Raw genomic sequence first — 24,411 nt, forward strand, 5'->3', positions numbered from 1 at the left:
GACAGCCTTTTACATGATTTTGGATGGATGCTTTAAACTAAAATGATTAGTTTCTTTGGGATTCCAAAATAACTTGTATTTCTTGATCAATCATAGAAATATATCAGTAAGAAAAAAAGTTGTCAAGTACTCAGGCGCTTTTAGCCTTTTGACCTTTTTCTCTACATAATAGAGACCAGGCATTCTCGTAGCACCTACTTATTTTAGTGTATTAAGTTATCTGGTAAAATACCTAATATGTTTCAAGTGCAGGACGTCTAAAGTGAAAGCAATAGATTCAATTATCAATCTGAAAATATATATACTTCAGAGTATCTAAGAAGCCTAGAAACAGGAAAAATAGTGTCTTGTGGTACATTTTTTCAGATTGACATTTGGACTGATTGCTTTAAATTCAGAGATTCTTCACCTAAAAAGTGTTTCAGGCTTGAAGAAAGATACATTGAACATATCACTTGAAAGTAAGTTTACCTCGGGTTCCCATGCTTTGAAGGCACCCCATATACTGTTTCATAGCCTAGCTTTCTCTGAACACAGAGTTGTGAACATCTTTCCCTGTTTTTATAAACTTGTGTCCAGTGCTGTCCTTGGGCTGCAGTTGTCGGCAGGTCCCCATCCTCAGATGTTGGGCTTCAGGTGGTTCCTGGCTTCACACTTCTTGTAACTGCACCAGTGGATATGCTTAGAGCCAAATATTTGCACAAATCTTTTATTATGTTCTTAAAAGGAAACTTTAAAAACAGAATTACTGAGTCAGAAGAAATACGCATTTTAAGCCTTTTATTACATGTTGCCAATTGCCCTCTTTAAAGGTTACACACGCAGTGTATCAAAAGTGCCTATTTTCCCGTATGTTTGCCAGGAGCGGATATTACCTTTTTGAAAAAAAAACCTGTCCATTTGTTGTTTGTTTAATCTGCGTGGCCAGATAGATTCTTAATTCTCCCTTTTCTCCAACTCCAACTCCTTCCTGCCAAGGCGTCTGGTCTGTGGGTAGAGAACAAAGCCAGCTCAGTGCTTGAGATCTGAAGACAACAAGGGCTTTGGTTGTGTGTGTGTGTGTGTGTGTGTGTGTGAGAGAGAGAGAGAGAGAGACTTCCTCTGTCTTTGTACGAGCATTTTATTTATTCATTTTTAAAAATTATATCACACTGTTGCTTTAATTTGTATTCCAAAAATTTCAAGTAAGTTTAGACATCTTTTTTATATCTTTGTATTTTACTTGCTTTTCTCTCTCTCTCACTCTCTCTTTTTTTTTTTTTTTTGGTTACTTTTTGACCACAAACTGTGGCATGTGGGATTTTGGTTCCCCAACAGGGATCTAACCTGCGCCCCCTATATTATAAAAGTGCAGTCTTAACCACTAGACTGCCAGTGAAGTCCCTGTACGGACGTTTCAGAAGAGAGGAAACACTGTCCTCCATGGCTGGGTGCATGGGCCCAGACAGGGACGTGGAGTGGGGAGTGTGTGGTTGTGCCCACCCCCTCCTGTGATGGGAAGGCCCTCCCTCTGGCCCCCACTTTGCTGCTTAAGAGCACCCTCTGTCCTGAGCACACGCTCCCACCTCCTTCCAGCTGTCATCTGCTTCGCTTTGTTTCTGTTGTGTTTGTTTAAAGGATGTAGTTGCAGGAGAGGGTGTCATGGGATGGCCAGCACCCTGAGGTCACCCAGTTGTGTGTGATTCAAAGAGCCCAGGTCCAAGAAGGCAGATAGCACTCTCTGCCTTGGACTAGCCATGAAGTGGTGGCAGTCAAGGGGCCTTCACCAGACAAGGTCACCATTAAGTGGGGGTGGGAGGAAGGGTCTAGAACAGTTCTGAGGAAGCTGGCAAGTGACGACGTGTAGGTCAAACAGCTTTGCTCACCGTCCAAGAGCAGTATTTGATTTCAACTCATATTTATTGAATACTTGCTTTGAACCAAACACTGGGCTAGGTGCCTGCATGCCGCAGTGATTGTGACTTGCCTTGAATGCGTCTCCATCGAGCATACAGACTGTAAATGCAGTTGAGGGTGGTGAGTGCTGGGTAATGAGTGTTCTGGAAACTGTGAAGAACACCATTAATTCCCCTGTCCCCACTCCAGGGGAATGAAAAGGCAGAAGAGTGCAGCACGGTAGATGAGGGCGCAGGCTTTGCAGGCTGACAGCTGTGAACTGGAACCCTGGCTCTTGCCCTTGCCAGCCGTGTGACCTTGGGAGAGCTGCTTACCCTCTCTGATCCTCAGCTTCCTCCTCTGTAAAACAGAGACCCTAATATCCAGCTCGAGGTATAGAAGTAACTTAGACCAAATGCTTAGCACTTAATACTTAGCACTTAATAGAAGCCCCCGGTTATAGTCAGAGGACATTTCCCAAATGAGGTATCATTCAAGTCTGACCTTGGATTCAGTTTGAGTTTTCCAGGCGGGGAAGGACAGATGGATATTCCATGTAGAGAGGAGAGAGATCTGGGGACAGGGTTGGGGTGAGCACAGTCACCGTAGAAATGGCTGGGCGACTGGACTCCGCCAGGCCCCTTCCCTCCCCGTGTAGACTCAGGGCCCTTCCAGCAGACTGTGCTGACATTTTATGTGGAGGCTCTGCTCTGGGAGAGCATAGTGAGAGCTGCCAGTTCTCTGAAAGGCTGGCCCAGAACTGGGAAGGCATCATCCTACTGTACTCTGTCGAAGCAGCCACATGCCACCCTAGAGTCAAGGGGCAGGAAATAGACCCTGCCTCCCAAGGGGGAAAGCAGCAAAGGGTTAGTGGTATCTTTTGTCTATCATATGCATGCTGTTCCGAAAAGTGGGTAAAACCTTAATCTTTTCTTTAAAACTTACTATGACAAAGGACAATTCACCTAACTGGAAGTTTTGCTGTTTTAAAGTAGATGAAGCCTCATTTCTCTTCCGGTATCATAGATAAAACTGTGATTGTACTCCTTAGAAGGAAAAAGAAGTAAAGCTCGGTGCAAGGTTCATGAACACACTTGCCGTTCAGAGTGGGTTGTCTGTTTAGGCAAAGTGACAGTGCAGTAAGGAGCTTGGCAGAGGCGTTCTTTAAGAAAAATATTTTTCTCTTAAAGCACTAACTAAATGTAATGACTTTATAGGACACTGACAAGGGTAAATGAAATGTAGGATTATTGTGAAGACCTATGTAATGAAGCAGGGCAAAGGCTAACAGAGTTCTGCCAAGAGAAAGCACTGGTCATAACAAACACCCTCTTTCAACAACACAAGAGAAGACTCTACACATGGACATCACCAGATGGCCAACACCGAAATCAGATTGATTATATCCTTTGCAGCCAAAGATGGAGAAGCTCTATACAGTCAGCAAAAACAAGACCAGGAGCGGACTATGGCTCAGATCATGAACTCCTTATTGCCAAATTCAGACTTAAATTGAAGAAAGTAGGGAAAACCACTAGACCATTCAGGTATGACCTAAATCAAATCCCTTATGATTACACAGTGGAAGTGAGAAATAGATGTAAGGGCCTAGATCTGATAGACAGAGTGCCTGATGAACTATGGACGGAGGTTCGTGACATTGTTTAGGAAACAGGGAGCAAGACCACCGCCAAGAAAAAGAAATGCAAAAAAGCAAAATGGCTGTCTGGGGAGGCCTTACAAATAGCTGTGAAAAGAAGAGAAGCAAAAAGCGAAGGAGAAAAGGAAAGATATACGTATTTGAATGCAGAGTTCCCAAGAAGAGCAAGGAGAGATAAGAAAGCCTTCCTCGGCGATCAATGCAAAGAAATAGAGGAAAACAACAGAATGGGAAAGACTAGAGATCTCTTCAAGAAAATGAGATATACCAAAGGAACATTTCATGCAAAGATGGGCTCAATAAAGAACAGAAATGGTATGGACCTAAGAGAAGCAGAAGATATTAAGAAGAGGTGGCAAGAATACACAGAAGAACTGTAAAAAAAAGATCTTGACAACCCAGATAATCACAGAGGTGTGATCACTGACCTAGAGCCAGACATCCTGGAATGTGAAGTCAAATGGGCCTTAGGAAGCATCTCTACGAACAAAGCTAGTAGAGGTGATGGAATTCCAGTTGAGCTATTTCAAATCCTAAAAGATGATGCTGTGAAAGTGCTGCACTCAATATGCCAGCAAATTTGGAAAACTCAGCAGTGGCCACAGGACTGGAAAAGGTCAGTTTTCTTTCTAGTCCCAAAGAAAGGCAATGCCAAAGAATGCTCAAACTACCACATAATTGCACTCATCTCACACGCTAGTAAAGTAATGCTCAAAATTCTCCAAGCCAGGCTTCAGTAATATGTGAACCGTGAACTTCATGATGTTCAAGCTGGTTTTAGAAAAGGCAGAGGAACCAGAGATGATTCGCTGGATCATCGAAAAAGCAAGAGAGTTCCAGAAAAACATCTATTTCTGCTTTATTGACTATGCCAAAGCCTTTGACTGTGTGGATCACAATAAGCTATGGAAAATTCTGAAAAAGATGGGAATACCAGACCACCTGACCTGCCTCTTGAGAAACCTGTATACAGGTCAGGAAGCAACAGTTAGAACTGGACATGGAACAACAGACTGGTTCCAAATAGGGAAAGGAGTATGTCAAGGCTGTATATTGTCACCCTGCTTATTTAACTTCTATGCAGAGTACATCATGAGAAACGCTGGGCTGGAGGAATCACAAGCTGGAATTAAGATTGCTGGGAGAAATATCAATAACCTCAGATATGCAGATGACACCACCCTTATGGCAGAAAATGAAGAAGAACAAACGAGCCTCTTGATGAAAGTGAAAGAGAAGAGTGAAAAAGTTGGCTTAAAGCTCAGCATTCAGAAAACAAAGATCATGGCATCTGGTCCCATCACTTCATGGCAAATAGATGGGGAAACAGTGGACACAGTGGCTGACTTTATTTTTCTGGGCTCCAAAATCACTGCAGATGGTGATTGCAGCCATGAAATTAAAAGATACTTACTCCTTGGAAGGAAAATTATGACCAACCTAGGCAGCATATTCAAAGGCAGAGACATTACTTTGCCAACAAAGGTCCATCTAGTCAAGGCTATGGTTTTTCCAGTCGTCATGTATGAATGTGAGAGTTGGACTATAAAGAAAGCTGAGCACCAAAGAATTGATGCTTTTGAACTGAGGTGTTGGAGAAGACTCTTGAGAGTCCCTTGGACTGCAAGGAGATCCAACCAGTCCATCCCAAAGGAGATCAGTCCTGGGTGTTCTTTGGCGGGACTGATGTTGAAGCTGAAACTCCAATACTTTGGCCAACTGATGCGGAGAGCTGACTCATTTGAAAAGACCCTGATGCTAGAAAAGATTGAGGGCCGGAGGAGAAGGGGACGACAGAGCATGAAATGGTTGGATGGCATCACCAACACAATGGACATGGATTTGGGTGGACTCCGAGAATTGGTGATGGACAGGGAGACCTGGATTGCTGCAGTTCATGGGGTTGCAAAGAGTCGGACACGACTGAGCGACTGAACTGAAACTGAAATATATTCCTAAAACTTCAACTACAGACCTCTTTTTTAAAATTTATTTTCTTGTAGTGCAGCTAATTTACAATGTTTACAGTTATTTACAGTGACTTACAATTTGCATTTCTGCCATACAGTAAAGTGATTCATTTATTTATGTATACATATACTTTTTCATATTCTTTTCCATTATGGTTTATCACAGGATCTTGAGTATAGTTCCCTGTGATATACAGTAGGACCTTGTTGTTTATCCATCCTCTGTATAATAGTTTACATCTACTAATCCCAAACTCCCAGTCCGTCCTTCCCCCATCCCCCCTCCCCTTGGCAACAAGAAGTCTATTCTCTATCTCTTTGAGTGAACTACAGATCTCTTGTCAACTTGGATTTCTATGTCTATAACCTAAGAAAAATTCATTGTGTATAGAGATCTAATATTACATTGACCATCCAGAAATCTGTTGACTAATGGACCTAATATTTGGGTTAGATGGGAGGGCTAAATGATTCTGGCTTATTACCATATTTCACATATCATTCCCTCCAGTCCTCTCAAGGAGAGAGTCACCTAGTTGTCACTGTGAACCAGGAAACACTTCACTGGGACCTTTAAAGGCAAATGAGCAATATTCAAGTCCTCTTCCCTTTCTCGAGTGACATCTCTTAAAGTTTCCTTTGCTGTAGCTCCTGACACTGCTGCATATGGTTGCTTGCCAGTGCCTTGAGTTCATGAGCCCCAAATATTGTTCCCCAAAATGTACGCGGATGGTGACTTGGTACTGGAAGTGTACAAGGCAGCTGGCCCGGTGTGGATGGACTTTTTATGCCACACAGGCCTACAGGTCGGCATGCTCTATACTTGCGAGCTGGCCAGTGCCTTCACTCAGCAAACAGTATTGGATCCCTGCTAGGTAGCCAGCTCAGGATGAAATGACAGAGGTAATAAGTAACAGAGCCCTCTCTCTATCTTGAAGAGTCTGGGAAAAGCAGTTAAGTGACCAGAGATGGTGACCGAGCCCAGCATGAGCAGCACTGGGCCAGGTAAAGAGCCTGTGCCACCAGCTCCTGGCTCCGCCTACAGGTCACCATGGTGCCACCAACATACCCATCATCGCCTGTTTGTCTGAAACAGAAGCCCCTTCTAGGGTCAGCAAATGCCTTCTTCAGAGCCGAACTCCAGGCTCCCTGCCTCGTGCTCGCCCCCTTCTCTGCCTCTGGGCCTTCTGGAAGGCTGGCCGCTGGCATGTCAGGCACTCTCTCCTGCTCGGCAGCGGCAGATCCTGGCTCTGACACAAAATCCACAACAAGGGGCCCCCAGCTAACCAGATCCTTCTTCAAATTCTGAAATGGATCCTAATCAGCTTTCCCAGAGCCAGGCTGTTAGCAGACATTGGGAGCCATAATTTAAACTTTCTGTGCGAGGATTACAGTAGCCTGCCAAACCACCATGCAGGAAGAAAACTTTGAAATAGGAAACTCTTTTAGGGGAGAAAAATTCAAATGAGTCCCCTCTCCTTTCCTTTGGCTCCCGATTGGTTTTGAAATGGCCTGGCCCTGGGGCCTCTTCAAGACAGTCATAAAGGCCTGTTTATAGGAGGAAGTTTCATTGTTGTTCAGATGGTATATGGGACTTGCACCTTTAAGGAGTGCCTTCAGTTCATCAAGCCAGCCTTTGAGTCAAGTGGTGAGAGAGTAGAGATGCTGGGATGTTTTTACTTCAAGAGGAAAAGCCTCATTGAGGGCCCCAGTCTTCTCTCTCCTCTTCTGCCTGCTCCCTTGTACAATTCGCCAAAACAAACAGGCCACCACTCAGTGAAGGAGAAAACTGCATCCTTCTCTACTGCTTCCAACCCAGGAACCGTTCCCCTCCCTCCTCTTGGCCCCTTTTGCCAATGAGATGCCCTGGAGCAAAGGGCAGTGCCATTGCCTGGTCAGAACCATGGCCAGCCTCTTCCCAAAAGGCCCAGGACCTGCCAGCTTTGTCTGCTCTCAGGTGTTGTAGAGCTGGGCCGTGCAGTGGGTTTGCCACCCTCTTCAGAAAGACCAACTCGAACCCTCCGTCAGCCGAACCTGTTCTCAGAGCCTGCTGCTCTGGAGCTGGCTTTGGGTGCCTGGTTTTCACTTGAGACCATTGCTGCAAACTTCAAGCAGAAGCACTTAGAAAAAGAAATCTGTGAAAAGGCTCAGAGGCTGTGTAGGTTTGGCAGCCCCTCCGGAAGTCATTGGGGGGTTATCACCTTCCCTCCAGCTGGACTAGGAGAGCCCTTCCTTGCTTCTCCTGCAGAGAAAGAAAATGCACAGGCACACACACACACACACCCCCTTTGCACTGTCTCAATTGAAACCATGTGCCAGAGACACTCGGTGGAGACTTATTTATGTTTGGAAGTAAATATTGGATTGATGTTGCACTGTTGACATCTCGAGACAGAGACGTGCTATGTAAACAGTCAAGGAACTTGAAAGGGCTGATAAACATGAGGCTCTGAGTTAGTCCAAAGAAGGAGTATGTCTGAGGCCCTTAGAATAGCTCCCCAGGAGGCATCCCGAAGGCCAGGGAGGAGTAGGTGGAGGGTTTCCCTGAAGACCAAGCACCATGGGGTTGTTCAGCTGTCCCTCACTCACCCCAGACTGGGCTGGGAAGGAGTAACCTGATGCTGCAAGCTGTGGACCCCAGAACCCAGTGATTCTCACTTCTTCCTTGGCCCCAGGCCTCTCACAGCGTCTTCCTAATTAGGGCTATTCAAGGGGAAACCGGCTGTTTCCCTAGGAATTTTCTGGCAGGTTTTTGATACACGTTTGCATCAGAAAGTTGTGTGAATCTGTCAGAAGGTCTGAGGGAGCCGCCCTGTGGTACTACAGGCCCCCTCTGGAGCAACACAGACAAGAAGCCAGAAAAGCCCCTGCTCCCTCAGCTTCCAGCGGAGCCAAGTTTGGCTGGAGTCTCTCTTCCTGTAGAGTTTCCATGAGTGTTTCCTCTGCTACAGACAAATCAATTATAAACAGAATCTTTTGCCCCTCAAGTGCAAAGCAAGCCCTTGAAGGTTCCAGGAAAAGTGTAGGAAAACGCAGACTCCACTGGCTTGGCATTGAATGAGGGGCTACTTAGGGTCTGGTTTAACTCATCATGGTTCATTTCCCAGCACCCTCAGCATGGGCCCAACTGGCCCTGAAAATCTAAGTTTGTCCAGAATCTCTTCAAGATTTTCCCCAAAGTAACCATGAGCACTAGTAGGGGTGAAAGTGAAGGCCTGCTGCAGGGGAGAAGTGTCTTTAAAGTCTTGATTTATCTTTGTGTTTAAGAGTTTTAGACTTCTTTATACTTTATAATATATCCATACTTTAATATAAAAATTCAAAATTTAATGTTCCCGAAAGCTCTTTGTGAAAAATTGATACCGGGTAAGGACTTTGTGCCCTGAGCCTTCTGTGTGTGAGGGCTGGGTACACAGCTGTGTGCTTCACAAGCTGCAGCGCTGAGTTTGCTTTGGGAACCAACATAAAAAGCCTTCGTTATGTTTCAGGGCTGGAAGAGCTCTGAGAATGCCATCCGTCTCTTGGGCAGAGACAAAGACACTGGGGCTTAGATGGAGATGACCTGCTCTGGGGTCCCAGCATGAGCAGTAATCAGAACTCCAGGCTCCCCATGCACTACCTCTCCTGTCCAGCCCTTCTGAGTCGGTCCTTTGGCACTGGGCAGGCCTGGCATGTCACAGTTGTTTGGGGGACCATGGCTTGGTAAACTCAGAGCCTAAGCTTTGGGCTGTCTATCAAAAGCCAAAATCAGGCTGTAAACCACAGCATGAAGGTGACGGTCTCTTCTTCTGAAATGGAGTTCGTTTGATCACATAAGAAACGTTAGTCTGACGGATCCAGCTCTGGACTATACGGTACCTTGGTGCATGCGTGCGTGCTGAGTCGCTTCAGTCATGTCCGACTCTTTGTAGCCCTATGGGTGTAGCCCACCAGGTTTCTCCGTCCGTGGGATTCTCTAGGCAAGAATACTAGAGTGGGTTGCCATGCCCTCCTCCAAAGGGTCTTCCCATCCCAGGGATCAAACTCGTGTCTGCGTGCGTTGTCTGCGTTGCAGGCAGATTCTTTATCCACTAAGCCACCTGGGAAGCCCGTGGCACCCTGGTGCAAATGAGTAAACAGCACCCTGTCCTCCAGAAGCTTTACTTCCATCTGTCAGAAAATTCAGAAAACCTGATTTTGTTAGAAAAAGACACTTGACTGCCATCTGCTGGAAAGTAGTAATAAATTTCACGTCTCTGATAGCTGTGACATGAGTGGTACCCCCTGACGACTTACATGCAGTGCACAGCCTGAGCAACTGTACCAGCACTCCCTAGTCATCAGAGTGGACCGTGTTTTACGAAATTGTCTTTGGGCTCCAGAGAAAAAGGACAAACATCAGTGGCAGCTCCAGCCTTCCATCTAAGAGACTACGCACAGGTTGTGTTGGGAACAGGGCTCTGGAGACCTGCTGCACTGGAGTAGGGTGGAGAGTTTGCAAGACTGTTTCTAAGAGAAGCTTTACAGTTAACTGCCAGTGGGTGCAGAGTTTTCAAGACTAATAGTGACTGCACTCCACTTGAGAAAAAATAATTCCTACAGGATATGACGCCGTCACTTTGTTGGTAACAAGTGTGGCACACATAAACTTGAACTCAGAAGAGCCACCTGCGAGAGTCAGTGCAGACGCTCTAAATCCTCGCTAGACTGCACACTCTGCATCAAAGCCACGTGCCAGCATAACAGCTATGAGGAAGCGTGCCGACTTTTTGTCCCCTTTAGAGGAACAAGACAAGTCTGTTCAGCAGGACTGGACACAGTGATGCTCTTTCCATCTGGAACCCTGTCAGCTGCCCCCCTGCCACTCTTCCCATGAGTGTTGATCCATTCATTCATAAATCAGACAAAAATATGGAATTCTGTATCAGTTAACTCCTGCTGTGTAACAAACCGAAGTTTAGGAGCTAAAAAAACCACCACCATCTACATAGCTCACAATTCTGTGGGTTACACTGAGCTTGACAAAGCAGTCCTCCCATCTTTGTGGGGCTCACACCCCACAGCTTCAGGCAGCTGGGTGCTGTCTGGTTCAGGAGGACCTCAGCTGGGTGGACTCGTCTTTCAGCAGCAAGACCAAACTCGTTCATATGGAAGCCAGGCAGGGATCTGAGAAAGCAAGCGGGAGTGTGCATGGCTGAAGTGTGGAACGGACAGGGCATCACTTCCCTTGTATTCAGTCATCAAAACAAGTCACAGTGCAGATTTGGGAAGCAAAAAATAGCCTCAGTCTCCTGATAGTGTTTGTTGCAGAGCCACGGTACAGGGCATTTTTACATTTATCATTGACACTAAGTAGAAGTGAGATGCTAAGCTCTGAAGATAAAAAGCACAAATCCTTAGGAATCCTAAATGTGGAAGATAATAAGAGAGGAGAAGACAGTTAAAGGTCTGCTTGATTGGTGCCATGGTGGAGATATGTTACATCTTTGGAGTTAAAGTGAGTAACCTAAGATCACTGAAACATCATGCTATCTGCAGGCAGAATCCTGTGCTAAAAAATCTTATTTTGATGTAACATCCAGCCTTCTTTCTACCATTATGTTCTCCTCAGTTCAGAAAGTGTGCATGACATACTTGCTCTGTTAACCACATCTTTCTCTTTCAAGAATGAGATATCAAGCAGTAACTTCTTGATAGACATTTCCACAAAGTCTTTGGTTGCTTTGCTGGCCTCCTGTGGGTATGCTTAGAGGACGGCAACAACAATCTTTTTCTGATTCTCCAGAACATTCAGGCCAAGCCTCCTTTCTACATTCCCTTGTAGAAGGAAGAAGGTGGTAGAGATTTGAGGAGAGAAAAGTGTATGTATGAGGGTGTCAGGAAGTGGGGTTCTGACAGATGTGGTCTGATGCTGGGAAGATAAGGGAACTCAATATCTGTCTGCAGAATGGACCTTGAGGATCAAAACTCAGCACACAGGACCCTTGCCAGCTGTTCTGTGGAAGCTTCCACTCCCTCCTGGCCATCAGTCTGCACCACTTTGCCGGCTGCTCTCTAAAAGGGAGCTCTCAGGACTTCCTTGGCCATGCGGGTGGAGGTGACCGGTGCTGTCTTGGCAGCTCGCTTAACAGTCTTCATCTTCAGCAGGGCCATAAGCCTCTTTCAAGGGGTAAGAGGAAGATGCAGGGAGTCAGTGGATGCTGGGTTCACAGTCAAGAAGTGTGAAGACAGATGCACAAAGGAGTTAGATGTGCTCGCGAGCCTGGGTTTGCTTAGCAGTTTGTTGAGGGCAAGTTTGGTGCATACATCCCCCACTGGCAGCAGACTGCGGAGCTCACTGGTCTCAAAGGTCTTCAGATATGACTGTGAGGGTTATGTGCCAGTGACAGCGTGGTACCAAAACCTGCAGAGCAGCCTCCCCGCAGTGAGCCAGGAGTGCATGTCTGTTTCACTTCCCCTGTTCAAGGAGATCAAAGTGGGGATTTGGGGCAGTTATTTATTTGGAAGACAATCTCAGGAAACACAGACGCGGGACCAGGAGAGGGAGAGGGCAGGGAAGGAAGCTAATAAAGGATGTTATCAAGCTGGTTACCCCTGCAGGCAACTTCCGTGGAGCACATACTCAGGGTTTCGCACCCAAGGAGAGAGGGAGCTGGGGTATTTGTACACCCACTCCCAGACGTCTGACCTCAGAAACAGAGGCCACTAACACTGGGGAGCACAGCATAAGAGATGCCGGGTATTCCTGAGCGTGGGGCAAAGGTCAGCTTTGGACGACAAAAGGTTGCTTTTCTGTGGCAACAGTGCCTACACTGTCGGTGCGAGAACTGGAAATCCGTCTTACCACATATGAAAAGCCATACATTAGAAGGAAAGATCTTTTCAGAATTAAGCGAAGGAAACTACCATCACGGTTCAGGAGGAGTTGCCAGTTCTAGGGAGATACACAGTGCCAGCTGTGTGCACAGCAGCTCACTAGGGTCACAGATTTGAGAGAAGGATCTAGAAGACAGCAAGGTAGGATGCAGACCTGAAGACACTTTTAAATGCCTACTTTATGACAGCAGTATTGATCAAATTGTTCCACAATGGCTAGTATCTCACAGGATATTAACAGATTTATCAAAAGTTAAATAAGCTTGAGAAATAGCAAGTCCTTGACTTTCTCAATCCTTTCCTAAAAGGGTTAATTTGATCCTGTACTGTTCTCCTGTACATCACAAATCTCTTAAAGAATACATCCCCAAACTCCACTTAAAAAAAAAAAAGAATACATTGTCTCCAAATTTATTTGACCACGGAACCTCTTGACTACCAAACAACCTATCAATAGCTCAATAACTAGTGTTCCCCAGCACAGTGTTTGGGAAACACTCCACCAGAAGTGCATTGCAAGGAACAAACAGCTTATCATAAGAAAGCCTGGGGGAGTCCATGCATTTTGAAGAGTGGCTCCATGTAACATTTCTTCTAAATCAGCCTAGTCTGAGGAGTTTTCCAGGCCTTCCCAGCACTGTAAGTAGATCATGCCTCCTCCCAGGCCAGGCAGCTTTGGAACCAAAACAGTTGATTCTCCAGCACGTCTAACCCAGCCTCTCCTCTTTCTGCCTTTCAGATGGGCTTCTTTCGCAGAAGGTACAAAGAAATTATTGAAGCTGAGAAGAACCGGAAAGAGAATGAAGACAGTTGGGACTGGGTCCAGAAAAACCAGTGACCCGCTACCCCACCCCGTGACGTGGCCCAGTCGTTCGCCTGTCGTCCCGATCTTTGTATCTTCCATATTTGGAAGAAAGAATCTTCTCCAGATTTTTCGGAGGCCCCACGATGCTGTTCTTGTCCTCATTCTCTCAAGCCCAGGTGGCAACCTGAGGCAGCCACTTCGGCCAGGTCGCCTGACTGGAACCACCACCACCTCCTTTTCCAGTTGAACTCCGAACTTTGGAAAGCCGGCTGCAGAGCTGGGGGATATTTATGGATGCAACAAGTGTGGTCAACCCTCAGGGGAAAACTGTTAACCTAAAAGTATTTTTATAAATATAAGCCTTTTATACTGATTATGTCTTTATATTTGTATCGATGTTTTATTATTTCTATTAAATGATTATATAGTTCACTCAAGCACTGATATCTGGCCTGAAATCTTGGAAATACATGTACATTCATACAAATGTTAAAGGAAAAAAGATCTTATTGTACTTTGGAATGGAACTTGCCATTAAAAAAAGGACTTGCAGATGAAATCATCTGAAGAAACCTCGTGTGAAGAATCCATCAAGCAGGCGGTGCTATATATCAACTGCAGTTGGGGTTGACCGCGAAGACATTTCACGTCTTTGTTGCCTGGAGTCAAGTGTGAAGTCATGTGCTAAAGAACCAAGAGTGTTTTTTCATCTGTACCTTTCATTGGAAGATTCCCAGCAGGAATTTGGATGGAAAAACCTGATTCCTGCGGCCTGCTCTGCATCACCTTATAGAGCAGGCATTCCACCCTCCTTTCACTTGGATTAAGACATGAAAGATTGGAGCAATGCCAGTTGGTTATCTGGTAAACCTCAGAATGGTATCTCATCCTGGACAAAGTGCATCAGAGTCCACACACCACCAGGACTAAATCAGTGGCCGTCAGGCAGAGACTTGTGTCTGAATGCTGTGATATGTTGCCTTTTCACGGTAATTTGAGTCAGAGGTCTCCATTGTCCCCAGCACTCTTGCTGTCCCAGCTAATGGTAATTGCAGAGTCCTTCCCGGAGATGACCATTCAACCTGTCTTTTTTAAAAAATTGTATCTTAGGTGGGATTCTTAAGAAGTGGACCCTGAGACAAGGATTTTCACACAGTAACTTATGAAGGAAGTTTCCCCAGGGCACACCAGTAAAGACATGAGGGAAGCAGGACAGGAAAGGGGAGGAGGCCACGTAAGGAAGTCACTTCAGGGCACATATAAACATGTTTTCACTTCATGCCAGCAAAAGAGCCCCCATAGCTCAGGAGCAGTCCTCAAAAAGAGAGCTGCACCCCAAGCTGGGAGGCACACAGAAACGATGTAAAGGGCTCTGGGCACAGTGCTGACGTCATCACTTCCCCTGCGGAGCTGAAGGCCGAGTATGGCCTTCACCGTGCAAGCTCTCTGTTTGACCGTGTTAGTCACCAGATGCACAGTGCTATCCAGGTTTGAGTGCGGTGTGATTCTCTGAAAGGCAAGGAGAGGGTGGAGGTAGCGTGTTGAGCGCTGCACCTGGCCTGGGGTGAACACTCAGTAACGGGGAGCAGCCCTGGCTGCTGTTGCCGCTGCTGGAAAGCCATCTGGTATGAAGGAAGATGTGTCTAAGAACAGGGTCTGACAGAGTCCTCAGAGACTTATCACAGCCTGCTCAAGCCGCAGGCACAAACAGACGGCATCAGATGCGAATGAAACAAGAAACAAGACCATCTCTCTCCTAGGGCCTTGTTGACTGGAGGCTAACATGTAAGGGGCCTGTGAGTGTTGTTGAAAAGACACAGAACTCAACTGCAGGGGAGACAGGTTTTTCTATACACATACTTGGCCTGTCCTTGCAAAGATACCTAAAGTTTTGGCAAATCATGAGAGTGCTGGGCGCTTGCGAACCTGGCATGGAGCACGCGTGTCTTTGGTTTTTTTGCAGTTGACTCTGATACAGGCAGATGCGGAATGCATCATGCTTCCCTTCCCAGTGACCATGGGAGTAGACAGAAGCCAGAGGGTCAAGGGTATGAACTAGGCTGGTCTTAGAAGGAAGTTAAAGATAGAGCCTCTCACTGAGGGGTGGAGGCCCTGAGGTAACAACGGGCAGATGCAGGCAAAGGAACCAGCTCTCCCTGAGAGTTCAGCTAGGACGGATGTGTACGGACCCCAGCTGTGCCTGAGGCACTGTGCTGAGTGCTGCTGGCTCCCCTCGGAATACCAGCGCACACTTTGCCCGGGGGAGACAGATCTTCCCACAGCAGAGCCTAGAGCATGGATTCCTTTACGAAACCTCATTTGCAGCTCTCCTTGGACATTCTCTTGCTTGTTTCATGGTGTCCTTTAATAAATCATTTAGGACTTCCCTGGTGGCTCAGCGGGTAAAGAATCTGCCTGCAATGCAGGAGACCTCGGCTTGATCCCTGGGTTGGGAAGATCTGGAGAAGGGAACGTCTAACCCACTCCAGTATTCTGGCCTGGAGAATTCCATGGACTGTATAGTACATGGGGTTGCAAAGAGTCAGACACGACTGAATGACTTTCACTTTGACCTTTTGGGATTCTTAGGTGGTAGACCTGGACAACTCCATCCGCAACTTTGACTAAATGCAGTAATGGGCGCTCACCAGCCTCCTGCAAGGAGTGCAGATGCACTGGTGAGAGTGTCACAGGATAGCTGGCAGGCCCACAGTTCTGCAGCCTCAATGGGGAAAGGGCAGACTCCATAACCAGTGTCAGAGCTAGGATCCATGTGCTTCTGAATGGTAGACACTCAGGTGTGAGCACATACCCTGGAGGTTACTAAGACTAGATAGGGCAGTTTTTAAGAAAACCATGCTTGGCATCTGCTGGAGCAAATACTGGCAGCCAGTTTGGGGCAGGGGGTACCTCTACTTATTTCCTGATGCTTAGTAGCAGGCAGGCTGCAGGGAGTGGAGAGCTGACCAGTTATCACAGACAGAGAAAGGGAAGTCTAGCAGATTGTCAGGGCTCTCAGCTTGGCCAGTTCACCAGCTCCATCCAATTCAGAAGCCATCTGTAGGCTCTTGAGGAAAGCAGACAGAATGGGTTGGTGTGTCTTTGATCCTTCTCCAGAAGGTTCTTTTAAGATTCCACAGCGCCTTCCCATTTCCATCTTTCCTGCCTCTGTGGGTTCGCTGTGGAACACTATCTGGTATTCTCTTGCACAGCATTGTCAGCTTCAGCTTTTGACTGTGTGTTCACTAGGGTTGTCATCAACTCTCACAAGGATTGAGATACTTTTTAAATATGAAAAAAGGACCCTTGTAGAAATTGAGAGAATGCCCCCTTTTCAAGAATGATTCACTTATGCTCAGTTTACATGGACTAAGGAGTTTGGAACACCCCCTAAGTGAGCCTTGAACCCATCACAAAGAGGCCTTGACGTTCAGGAATGAAGGGACACTGGCAGGAGCGAGTGGGTCCAGTGGTTTTATGGTGACTGACAGGCATGTGTCCAGAATCATTTGCTACTGAGGTCACTGAGGCATTGTCAGTCAATTCTTCAGAAAAATTCCATCAACATCACTAAGCCCTCAGCATTCTGAAGTTGGTTAAGCTTTGTAGAAAATCCAGTAGAAAGTTCTCCTTTACCAAGTCATATGTAGCCTTCAGCCCTGGAGCCAGAGGCAAGGAGATTCCAAACAAAACCAGCAAGCCTCCTAGAAACATCTGGGACTCGTTTTTGTTGTGAACATGTAGCAGATCCCTTGGGTGGTTGATATGGGTGCTGATACACAAACTGTGGAACCATAGCAGTCATTTTAGAAAGCTTATTCTACTTTTATTTTTGGGTAAGTCATCATGGCAGGGGAATGCAGTTGTGCATGGGTTACATGTAAAGCTACACCTGATTCAGACTTCCAAATGTAGAGGTAGAATAAAGGATTGGCATTTGGGGGAAATGGCCCTTTAGCAGATTAAAGGCAGAAAACCCCTGTCCCTTAGAAACGTTCCAAGTATGCAGCGTTTTAGTCCATGAATTGTTTAGCTATGTAGAGCAAGAAGATACACAGCGGAGAATGTGTTTTCAAGCAAAGAATGGCTGAAGTGGCAGTAGGGTCAAAATGAATCTTCTAGAATGTCTTCTGATTTTCAGCATGTGAGGGGGGATAATGACCAAATATCCTATGTGATGCAGTGCTTTATAGCACAATGATCTAGGTTTCAGCCTGTGTTAAGGTTTTTTCCCCAAATTGTAATGTGTGACTGGCAGAGTGAGTTTAAAAGCTTTAAGAGTGATTAATTGCATGGCAGGCACCCACGCTAGTTCACTTCCAGAACTTGACTGATGATGCATCCATGTTTCTGTTGAGGAATTTTTGTGGGAGGGATGTTCCTCTTCACAAAGTCACATGTATTCAAGTCTATGCAGTCACTTCTAATTCACTTGCACTGTTTGGGAAATGCAGGTTTACAAAAATACATGTTTGGAATAAAAAAAAAATGGCTGCAAATGATTCAGGAGTTCAGTCTGTAATTTCTTTTGCTAATTTCTTTTGCCTTTTTAGGTTATTGAAGATGGGGTTTCAATGTAATACCGCATGAACATTTAAAGAGCCTGTGCAGGTCCATCTAATTAATTGCACATAAAGAACACACTCTATGTGGTGGAACTGTCCCTGATCTTTGACCTTCCTTCCATGGTCCTCACCTTCTCTGTGCGTCACTCAGCCACCCAGGGCAACACCTGGAACCTTGGCCTTAGGATTTTGTTGTTGTTCTGTCACTCGGTCATGTCTAACTCTTTGTGACCCCATGGATTATGGCATGCTTGGCTTCCCTGTCCTTCACCATCTCCTGGAGTTTGCTCAAACTCTTGTCCATTCAGTTGGTGATGCCATCCAACCATCTCGTCCTCTGTCGCCCCCTTCTCCTCCTGCCCTCAGTCTTTCCCAGCATCAGGGTCTTTTCCAATGAGCCAGCTCTTAGGTCTTAGGATGGATGGTCTTAGGATGAATGTGACCAAATTGAATGGGACAGGTTCCTAACTGTTGTTAGTAGACTGAGTCCTCCTATATCTACCAGTTAGCAAGCATTTTCCCAGGAGCCTTTGGGTAGCATCCTGACACATTTACAAACATCGTGTTCTCTTAAATTTTTAATCTTCTCCATCTGTCTAGTTATCTTCCTGTTCTTATCTCAAATGGTGTTCATTTGTGTGTTTTTCTCTTTTTTCCCTAGAAGAGGCCAACAAAGATCTATTTTAATGATCTTTTCAAAAATAAGTCTTGATAAATCTTTGGCTATACCAGTGAAATCTACTGGGTTTTCCTTTCTATTTCATTAATTACTGCTTTATACTTATTAAGATTTATTTTATTGCCCCATGGTTAAAAATCATACACACACACCACAATATAGAAGAGGGTCTGAAAAGATACATACCAAGGGGTTAAAAATTGTTGTCTTTAGGTAGATGGGATTGTCAGTGGTTTTGCTTTGCATTTTGTTTTTACTTGTCTGAAATTTCATTTTCTATAGTGAGCATATAACAATGAAACATATACAAATTATTTTTAAAATAATTACATCTGAGAGAGTATGAATTGCTAAGCCAAAAGAGATCTCAAATGCTAAGTCTTGAAAGAAAGAGATTTGTTTACAGCAAAGATCACTGATGATCCCGACACACTTAGGACAATGGTCTAGTGAGAAATTCCAACCAAACTTTTTAACTCTGAATGCTTTCTGACTTAACAAGACCAGTCAGATCACTAGTGCTGATTAAATATGCTTCTCTCCTGTTGCCTTAATCCAGGAAAAGGCCTTGACTGACTCAAAGGAATCGAAGATACAATAGGAAGAGGAAGAAAAATGGCCAATTAGTAAAGTGTGCCTCCTGTTCAATCAGGAGTTGTATAATCCACTGCATTACCTCTGGTCCTTAAAGTCTGTCTATTCATCAAGATACTGTGCTCAGTAATAGAATTCATGGGAGTGCTAAATCAGAGCTCTGTCTGCACTATCAAATCATTGGCAGCTATCCACCAGCAAAGTCCCCTAACCCTGAGGTCACGTCCATTCATTCTATGTAACATCCAACTAACGTGGATATAACAAAATATCTCCGGCTCTACACTGAAATCTGAGGCTGTGCTGTCTGGGCCTGCTGCCAAACCTCTGCTTCACCTCAAAGTCTAGTCCAGATCATTGTGTACTTTATTTAATATGATTCTTCTATAATTGAAAAAATACCTAAAAATTAAAACATCTCAATAGATGTATAAAAACTACGCTCTGAAGTCACAAAACCACCAAATAAATGAATAAGCAGGGGGCATTTTTAAAAGAATTTTCAGGAAAACTTTCTTCTAAGAAATAGCAGATTTGGAAAAAATGAAATCCTCTCCAATATGACATCTATTTGGAACCTACTTTATCAGTTAGAACAGTATTTGCTCCATGTAATAGAAAAATCCAAAATAGCAATGGTTTAAGCATTGCTGAAAGTATGTTCCTCTCTCACATAAAAGAAGACTGGACATGGGGCATCAAGTATTGTATGATCAGGATCATCATCAAGCTTCATGGATGATCAGGATACCAGCTTCTCTCTTTCTATGCATGTGGCTTAAAGTTACCTCATGATCCCATATGGCTACCAGGGTACCAGCCATTGTGTCCGCATTCCTAGTCAGCAATAGAGGGGGAGGATAAAATGGCATATGCCCCTTCCCTTCTCACTAGCCTTCTCAGAAGTCCCATACAACACTGACCGGAAAGTAGTCATATACATGCATTCACTTGTAAAGGAGGCTGGGGAATGGATCATTAATGAATAAGAGGAGAATACATGTTAAAGACAACCAACAGTTGCCATACCCACTGGTGTAAGACACTCAGAATATAGCTGCCTTAAGCCCTAACATGTATCCTTCAAATTCTTGAGTCTGACTGAATTTGAGCAAGAGGAATACCTTTATTTACACAACTCTGGGGTATGCAGAGTAGGTTAATCATATTCATTTTTTATGTTGTGTTGCTTTTCTCATTTAGCCCCCGCCATCCCCATTCACATTCTTCTGTCTTCTAGAGGCACCAAGTCTAATGAACTGAATATATGTCTTTAGGAGTATATGTACATGGTATTATTTCATGCTTCTCTTAAATGGTATTGAGCCTGAAAGGCTGTGTTTTTATTTGTTTAAGGATGTATTCATGTTGCTTTGTTTACATCTAGTCTGTTGTGTCCAGCTGCAGCACTCCATCGTACGTTGTCTTCACCACAGTTTATTTGTCCAGTCTCTCTGGAGGAGACCTTTGACTGCTTCCACCCTCCTGCTGCACTGAACACCCTCCCCCATGTCCCCTGAAGGGACTGGGTAGAATGTCTCCTGGGACATATTACATACATAACATCTTAACATGGTTACAGTCTCATTCTCCAGATTCCGAAATGACCGCACAGTGGATGCTCTCAGCAGAGTGCCTGTCCCTGAATCCTTGCCCAACGTGGAATTCTCTCTCTTGCCAATCTCCTTTGTGGTATGGAGTTAGCTTTGAATGTGCTTGACAGCCATGCACATGCATCTCTTCATATTCTTATTGGCCATCTGGGTTTCCTCTCCTGGAATCAGGTTCACTTCCTCGAACAGTCTCTCCATTAGATTTCCAGAGTAGCACACCCACCACCTCCCTGGCCACTTCTGTCTCCTTTGCTAGTTCCCACTCTTCTTCCCAGCTTCTAGATGTTGGAAGAGATCAGAGCTGTGACCTGGGAACTCCTTCCATCTGTACTCCTTGGAGACCCCAATCCAAACTCCTGGCATTCCATGTCTCCTACAGGACCCTGGTGCCTCCTGCCTGGTCCTGTCCCCTGAATTCTAGGCTTGTAATATTCAGCTAGATCATAAGCCTTTCAAACAGCATGTGCGGAGCTGGACTGCTGCTGCCCCATCTCAGGAAATGACAGCTTTATTCTGCTTGCTCTGGCCAAAATCGTTGCAGTCACCCTTGACTCAGTCTTCTCCCATGCGACAACCAATCAGAGTTCAGTTCAGTTCAGTCACTAAGTCATGTCCAACTCTTTGTGACCCCATGGACTGCAGCCCACCAGGCTTCCTTGTCCTTCATCATCTCCTGAAGTTTGCTCAAAGTCATGTCCATTGAGAGGGTGATGCCATCCAACCATCTCATCCTCTGTCATCCCCTTCTCCTCCTGCCTTCAATCTTTCCCAGCATCAGGGTCCCTGCTAAATACTCTTTAAAAAAGAAAAACACTAATTCAAAAAGATGCACCACAATGTTAATAGCAGTATTTTTACAATAGCCAAGATATGGAAGCAACCTAAATGTCTGTCCGCAGATGAATGGGTAAAGGAAATGTGATATATATATATAGAATACTACTAGGCCATAAAAAAGAATGAAAATTTTACCATTCACAGCAACATGGATGAACTTTGGAAGACATTATGCCCAGTGAGATAAGCCAGATGAATAAAAACAATTACTGTGTGTTATATCATGTGTGGAATCTAAAAAATGCAACAAACTAGTGAATAAAGCAAAACGGGCAGACTTACAGATACAGCGAAAAAACTAGTGGTTACCAATGGAGGGAGGGTGCGATATAGGAATAGAGGGAAAAGGGGTTATTATGGGATTATATGAAATCATCTGTGTGAATATTTGGAAGATTGTAAGGCATTCATTGCCAGGCAAGCTTGAGAACTTTCAGGATCGCTCAGAAACCACCCTGTTTCTCTCTCCATACCCGTGACGGCTGTGGGTTTTTCTTTATTTCTTTTTAGTTTTGTCCATCTTTACCTTTTATTTAGGACTGAGGCTATTTTATTAAGTACCTAAAAGTTTAAATTATGTCTTTTCCAGATGTAATTGGACATTCTATCATTATGCAGTGATCTTTTTCTGTAGTAATACTTTCTTGTCTTCAGGTCTATGTTGGTTAGTAGTTACACAGCATATCATTTCTCGTTCGCTTATTTATAGCCTTCCTCTATCCTTATATTTTGTATGTGTCATCTGTAAACAGAATATAGTTGGGTTTTTAAAATCCATTCTAACAATGTTTGTCATTTTACTGGAATGTTTAGTTTACCTGTACTTATTGTTATTAATGAAATAATTGAATTTATTTCTCCCATCTTATTTTGTGGGGCCTTTTTTGCCCATCTTGTTTCTTTTTCTTTCTTATTTTTCACATTCCATCCTTCCCCCATTAGTCTTTCTTCTTATGTTAAGTGGATACACAGATACCCTAGAACTTTAAGACTTACCATAGTTTACTTGCCTAAACTACCACACTCTAAAGTTGATAGCTCTTCTGAAGCATTTTAATTTTTTACTTCAGCCTCCTAAGTCTTTGCTTTTGTTGTTTTTTGTGGTGACTTTCTGTAGTCAAAATATTGCTCATGTATATCCCACTTCCTCTGTTCCTCATTGTTTCTTTTATCTTAGATCTTTACTCCCAGGCTCATTTTTCCTTCTGCCTAGTATATCCTTTAGAATTTTTTTTTTTTTTTTAGTGAAAGTCTGTTGGTGGCCAGTATTTCAGTTTTGTTTTATTTGAACAGAATAAAATCTTTAATCTGCCAAATTCTTGACTTCTTGCTGGTATAGAACTCAGCTGTTATTTTCTCTTGGTGATAAATATGTCATTTCATCTTCTGACTCCTGTTGATACCATTAAGAAGTCAGCAGTCAATCGATTTGCCATCTCTTTTTTAAAATGTATTTTAAATGTGTTAATTTGGGGCTTATCTGGTGGCTGCAACATGGAAGACCCAGGTTCGGTCCCTGGGTCAGGAAGATCCCCTGGAGAAGGGAATGGCTACCCACTCCAGTATTCTCACCTGGAGAATTCCATGGGCAGAAGAGGCTGGCGGGCTACAGTCCATGGGGTCACAAACAGTTGTACATTTTTGACTGAGTGACTAACACTTTTACTTTTGTCATACTAGATATTTCAATGTTGTGTTCATTTCTGCTATACAGCAAAGTTATCCAGTTATTTACACACACACACACACACACACACACACAGATTCTTTTCCAGTATGGTTTATCATAGGATATTGAATATATACCCTGTGCTGTATAGTAGGACCTTATTTTTTATCCACATTTGTCCGTTCTTTAATAGGGGTCTGTTTGGGGTGATTCCCTGGCAGTCCAGTGGTTAGGACTTGGCATTTTCACTGCTGTGGTCCAGGTTCAACCCCTGGTCCAGGAACTAGGATGCCGTAAGCTACACGGCAAAAAACAAACAAAAGAGGGATCTGTTTTTCTGCCAGGATTCCTTTAAAGACTTTTCTCTCGGTTTTTGTGAGCTGTAGTTTCACTCTGATATGCAGGTGGAATTTCTTTGTTTATTCTGCTTGGGATTTGCTGGGCTTCGGTGGTTGGATGTCTTTTTCATCTGTTCTCTTCATCTCTTTCAATATTCTCCACACTCCATTTTCACTTTCTTCTCCTTTCAGAACTCTGATTGTAAGACTGTCTCCCTCTGTCCTTCTTAGCTTTTTGTTCACCTTTCCTGTTTTCCTCTCATTGTCTCTCTGTGCAGCATCCTGGGCTATGATTCAGTATCTTTTCAGCCTGTGTCAAATCTGTTTATAGAACTGTTTATTGGGAATTTTGTTTCAATTATATTCTTACACCCGAAAGTCCTATTTTGTTCTCCTTCAGATATGATTGGTAGTTCTTTGTATTCTCTTATTCAGGGTCTGTGTTTTCAAGTTTCTTTTATATCGTTACACATGATAATCATAGTTTCTATTTTTATCCAATAAATGCGTTTTCTGCTTTGTAGGGTTTTTTCCCTGATCATACTTACACATAGTACTTTGTTTCCTTCTGTAACTGGTGGTTTTTTGTTACTTGATTGCTTGCTTTTTGTTCCTCTGTGTGTGTTTGTGTGTGTCACACATACATACATATATATAACAGTTAGTTGCTTATTTTTCTTGAAAAATTATTTGTGGTAGTTCTTTGAGAGATAGGATGAAAGTATGTTCCTACAGAGAGCATTTGCTTCTGCTGCTGCCAGGAGCCAGTCTGAGACCATATGTTGAGGTCTTACAGGCCACCCATGTAATACGAATTTAAACAAATCCGTGTTAAGGCCAACTTGTGGTTGTTACTTGCCCACCCTGGGCCATACTCAGCACTGAGGCAGCACTCCTCAGTTGAGTACTGGTAGGAATGAAGTTTCTGTTTCTTTTACAATGAGGTTTTTG

General features: G+C 44.3%; 1 protein-coding gene across 2 annotated transcripts in view; it reads left to right on the forward strand.

Moving 5' to 3' along the window:
• ITGA9 (integrin subunit alpha 9) overlaps positions 1 to 17,667 on the forward strand; it is a 364,736-nt gene extending 347,069 nt beyond the window's left edge. For both annotated transcript variants that reach the window (XM_086365876.1, XM_086365877.1), the window contains exon 28: positions 13,100 to 17,667. In XM_086365876.1, the coding sequence (XP_086222002.1) occupies positions 13,100 to 13,198 (99 nt within the window). In that variant the 3' untranslated portion in view covers positions 13,199 to 17,667. The remainder of the gene's footprint in view (positions 1 to 13,099) is intronic.
• The last annotated feature ends 6,744 nt before the right edge of the window (positions 17,668 to 24,411 follow it).

Source organism: Bos grunniens, chromosome 22 (assembly GCF_055505025.1).
Source record: "Bos grunniens cultivar Pamir isolate PY7600 chromosome 22, Bosgru_T2T1.0, whole genome shotgun sequence".
NCBI lineage: Eukaryota > Metazoa > Chordata > Mammalia > Artiodactyla > Bovidae > Bos > Bos grunniens.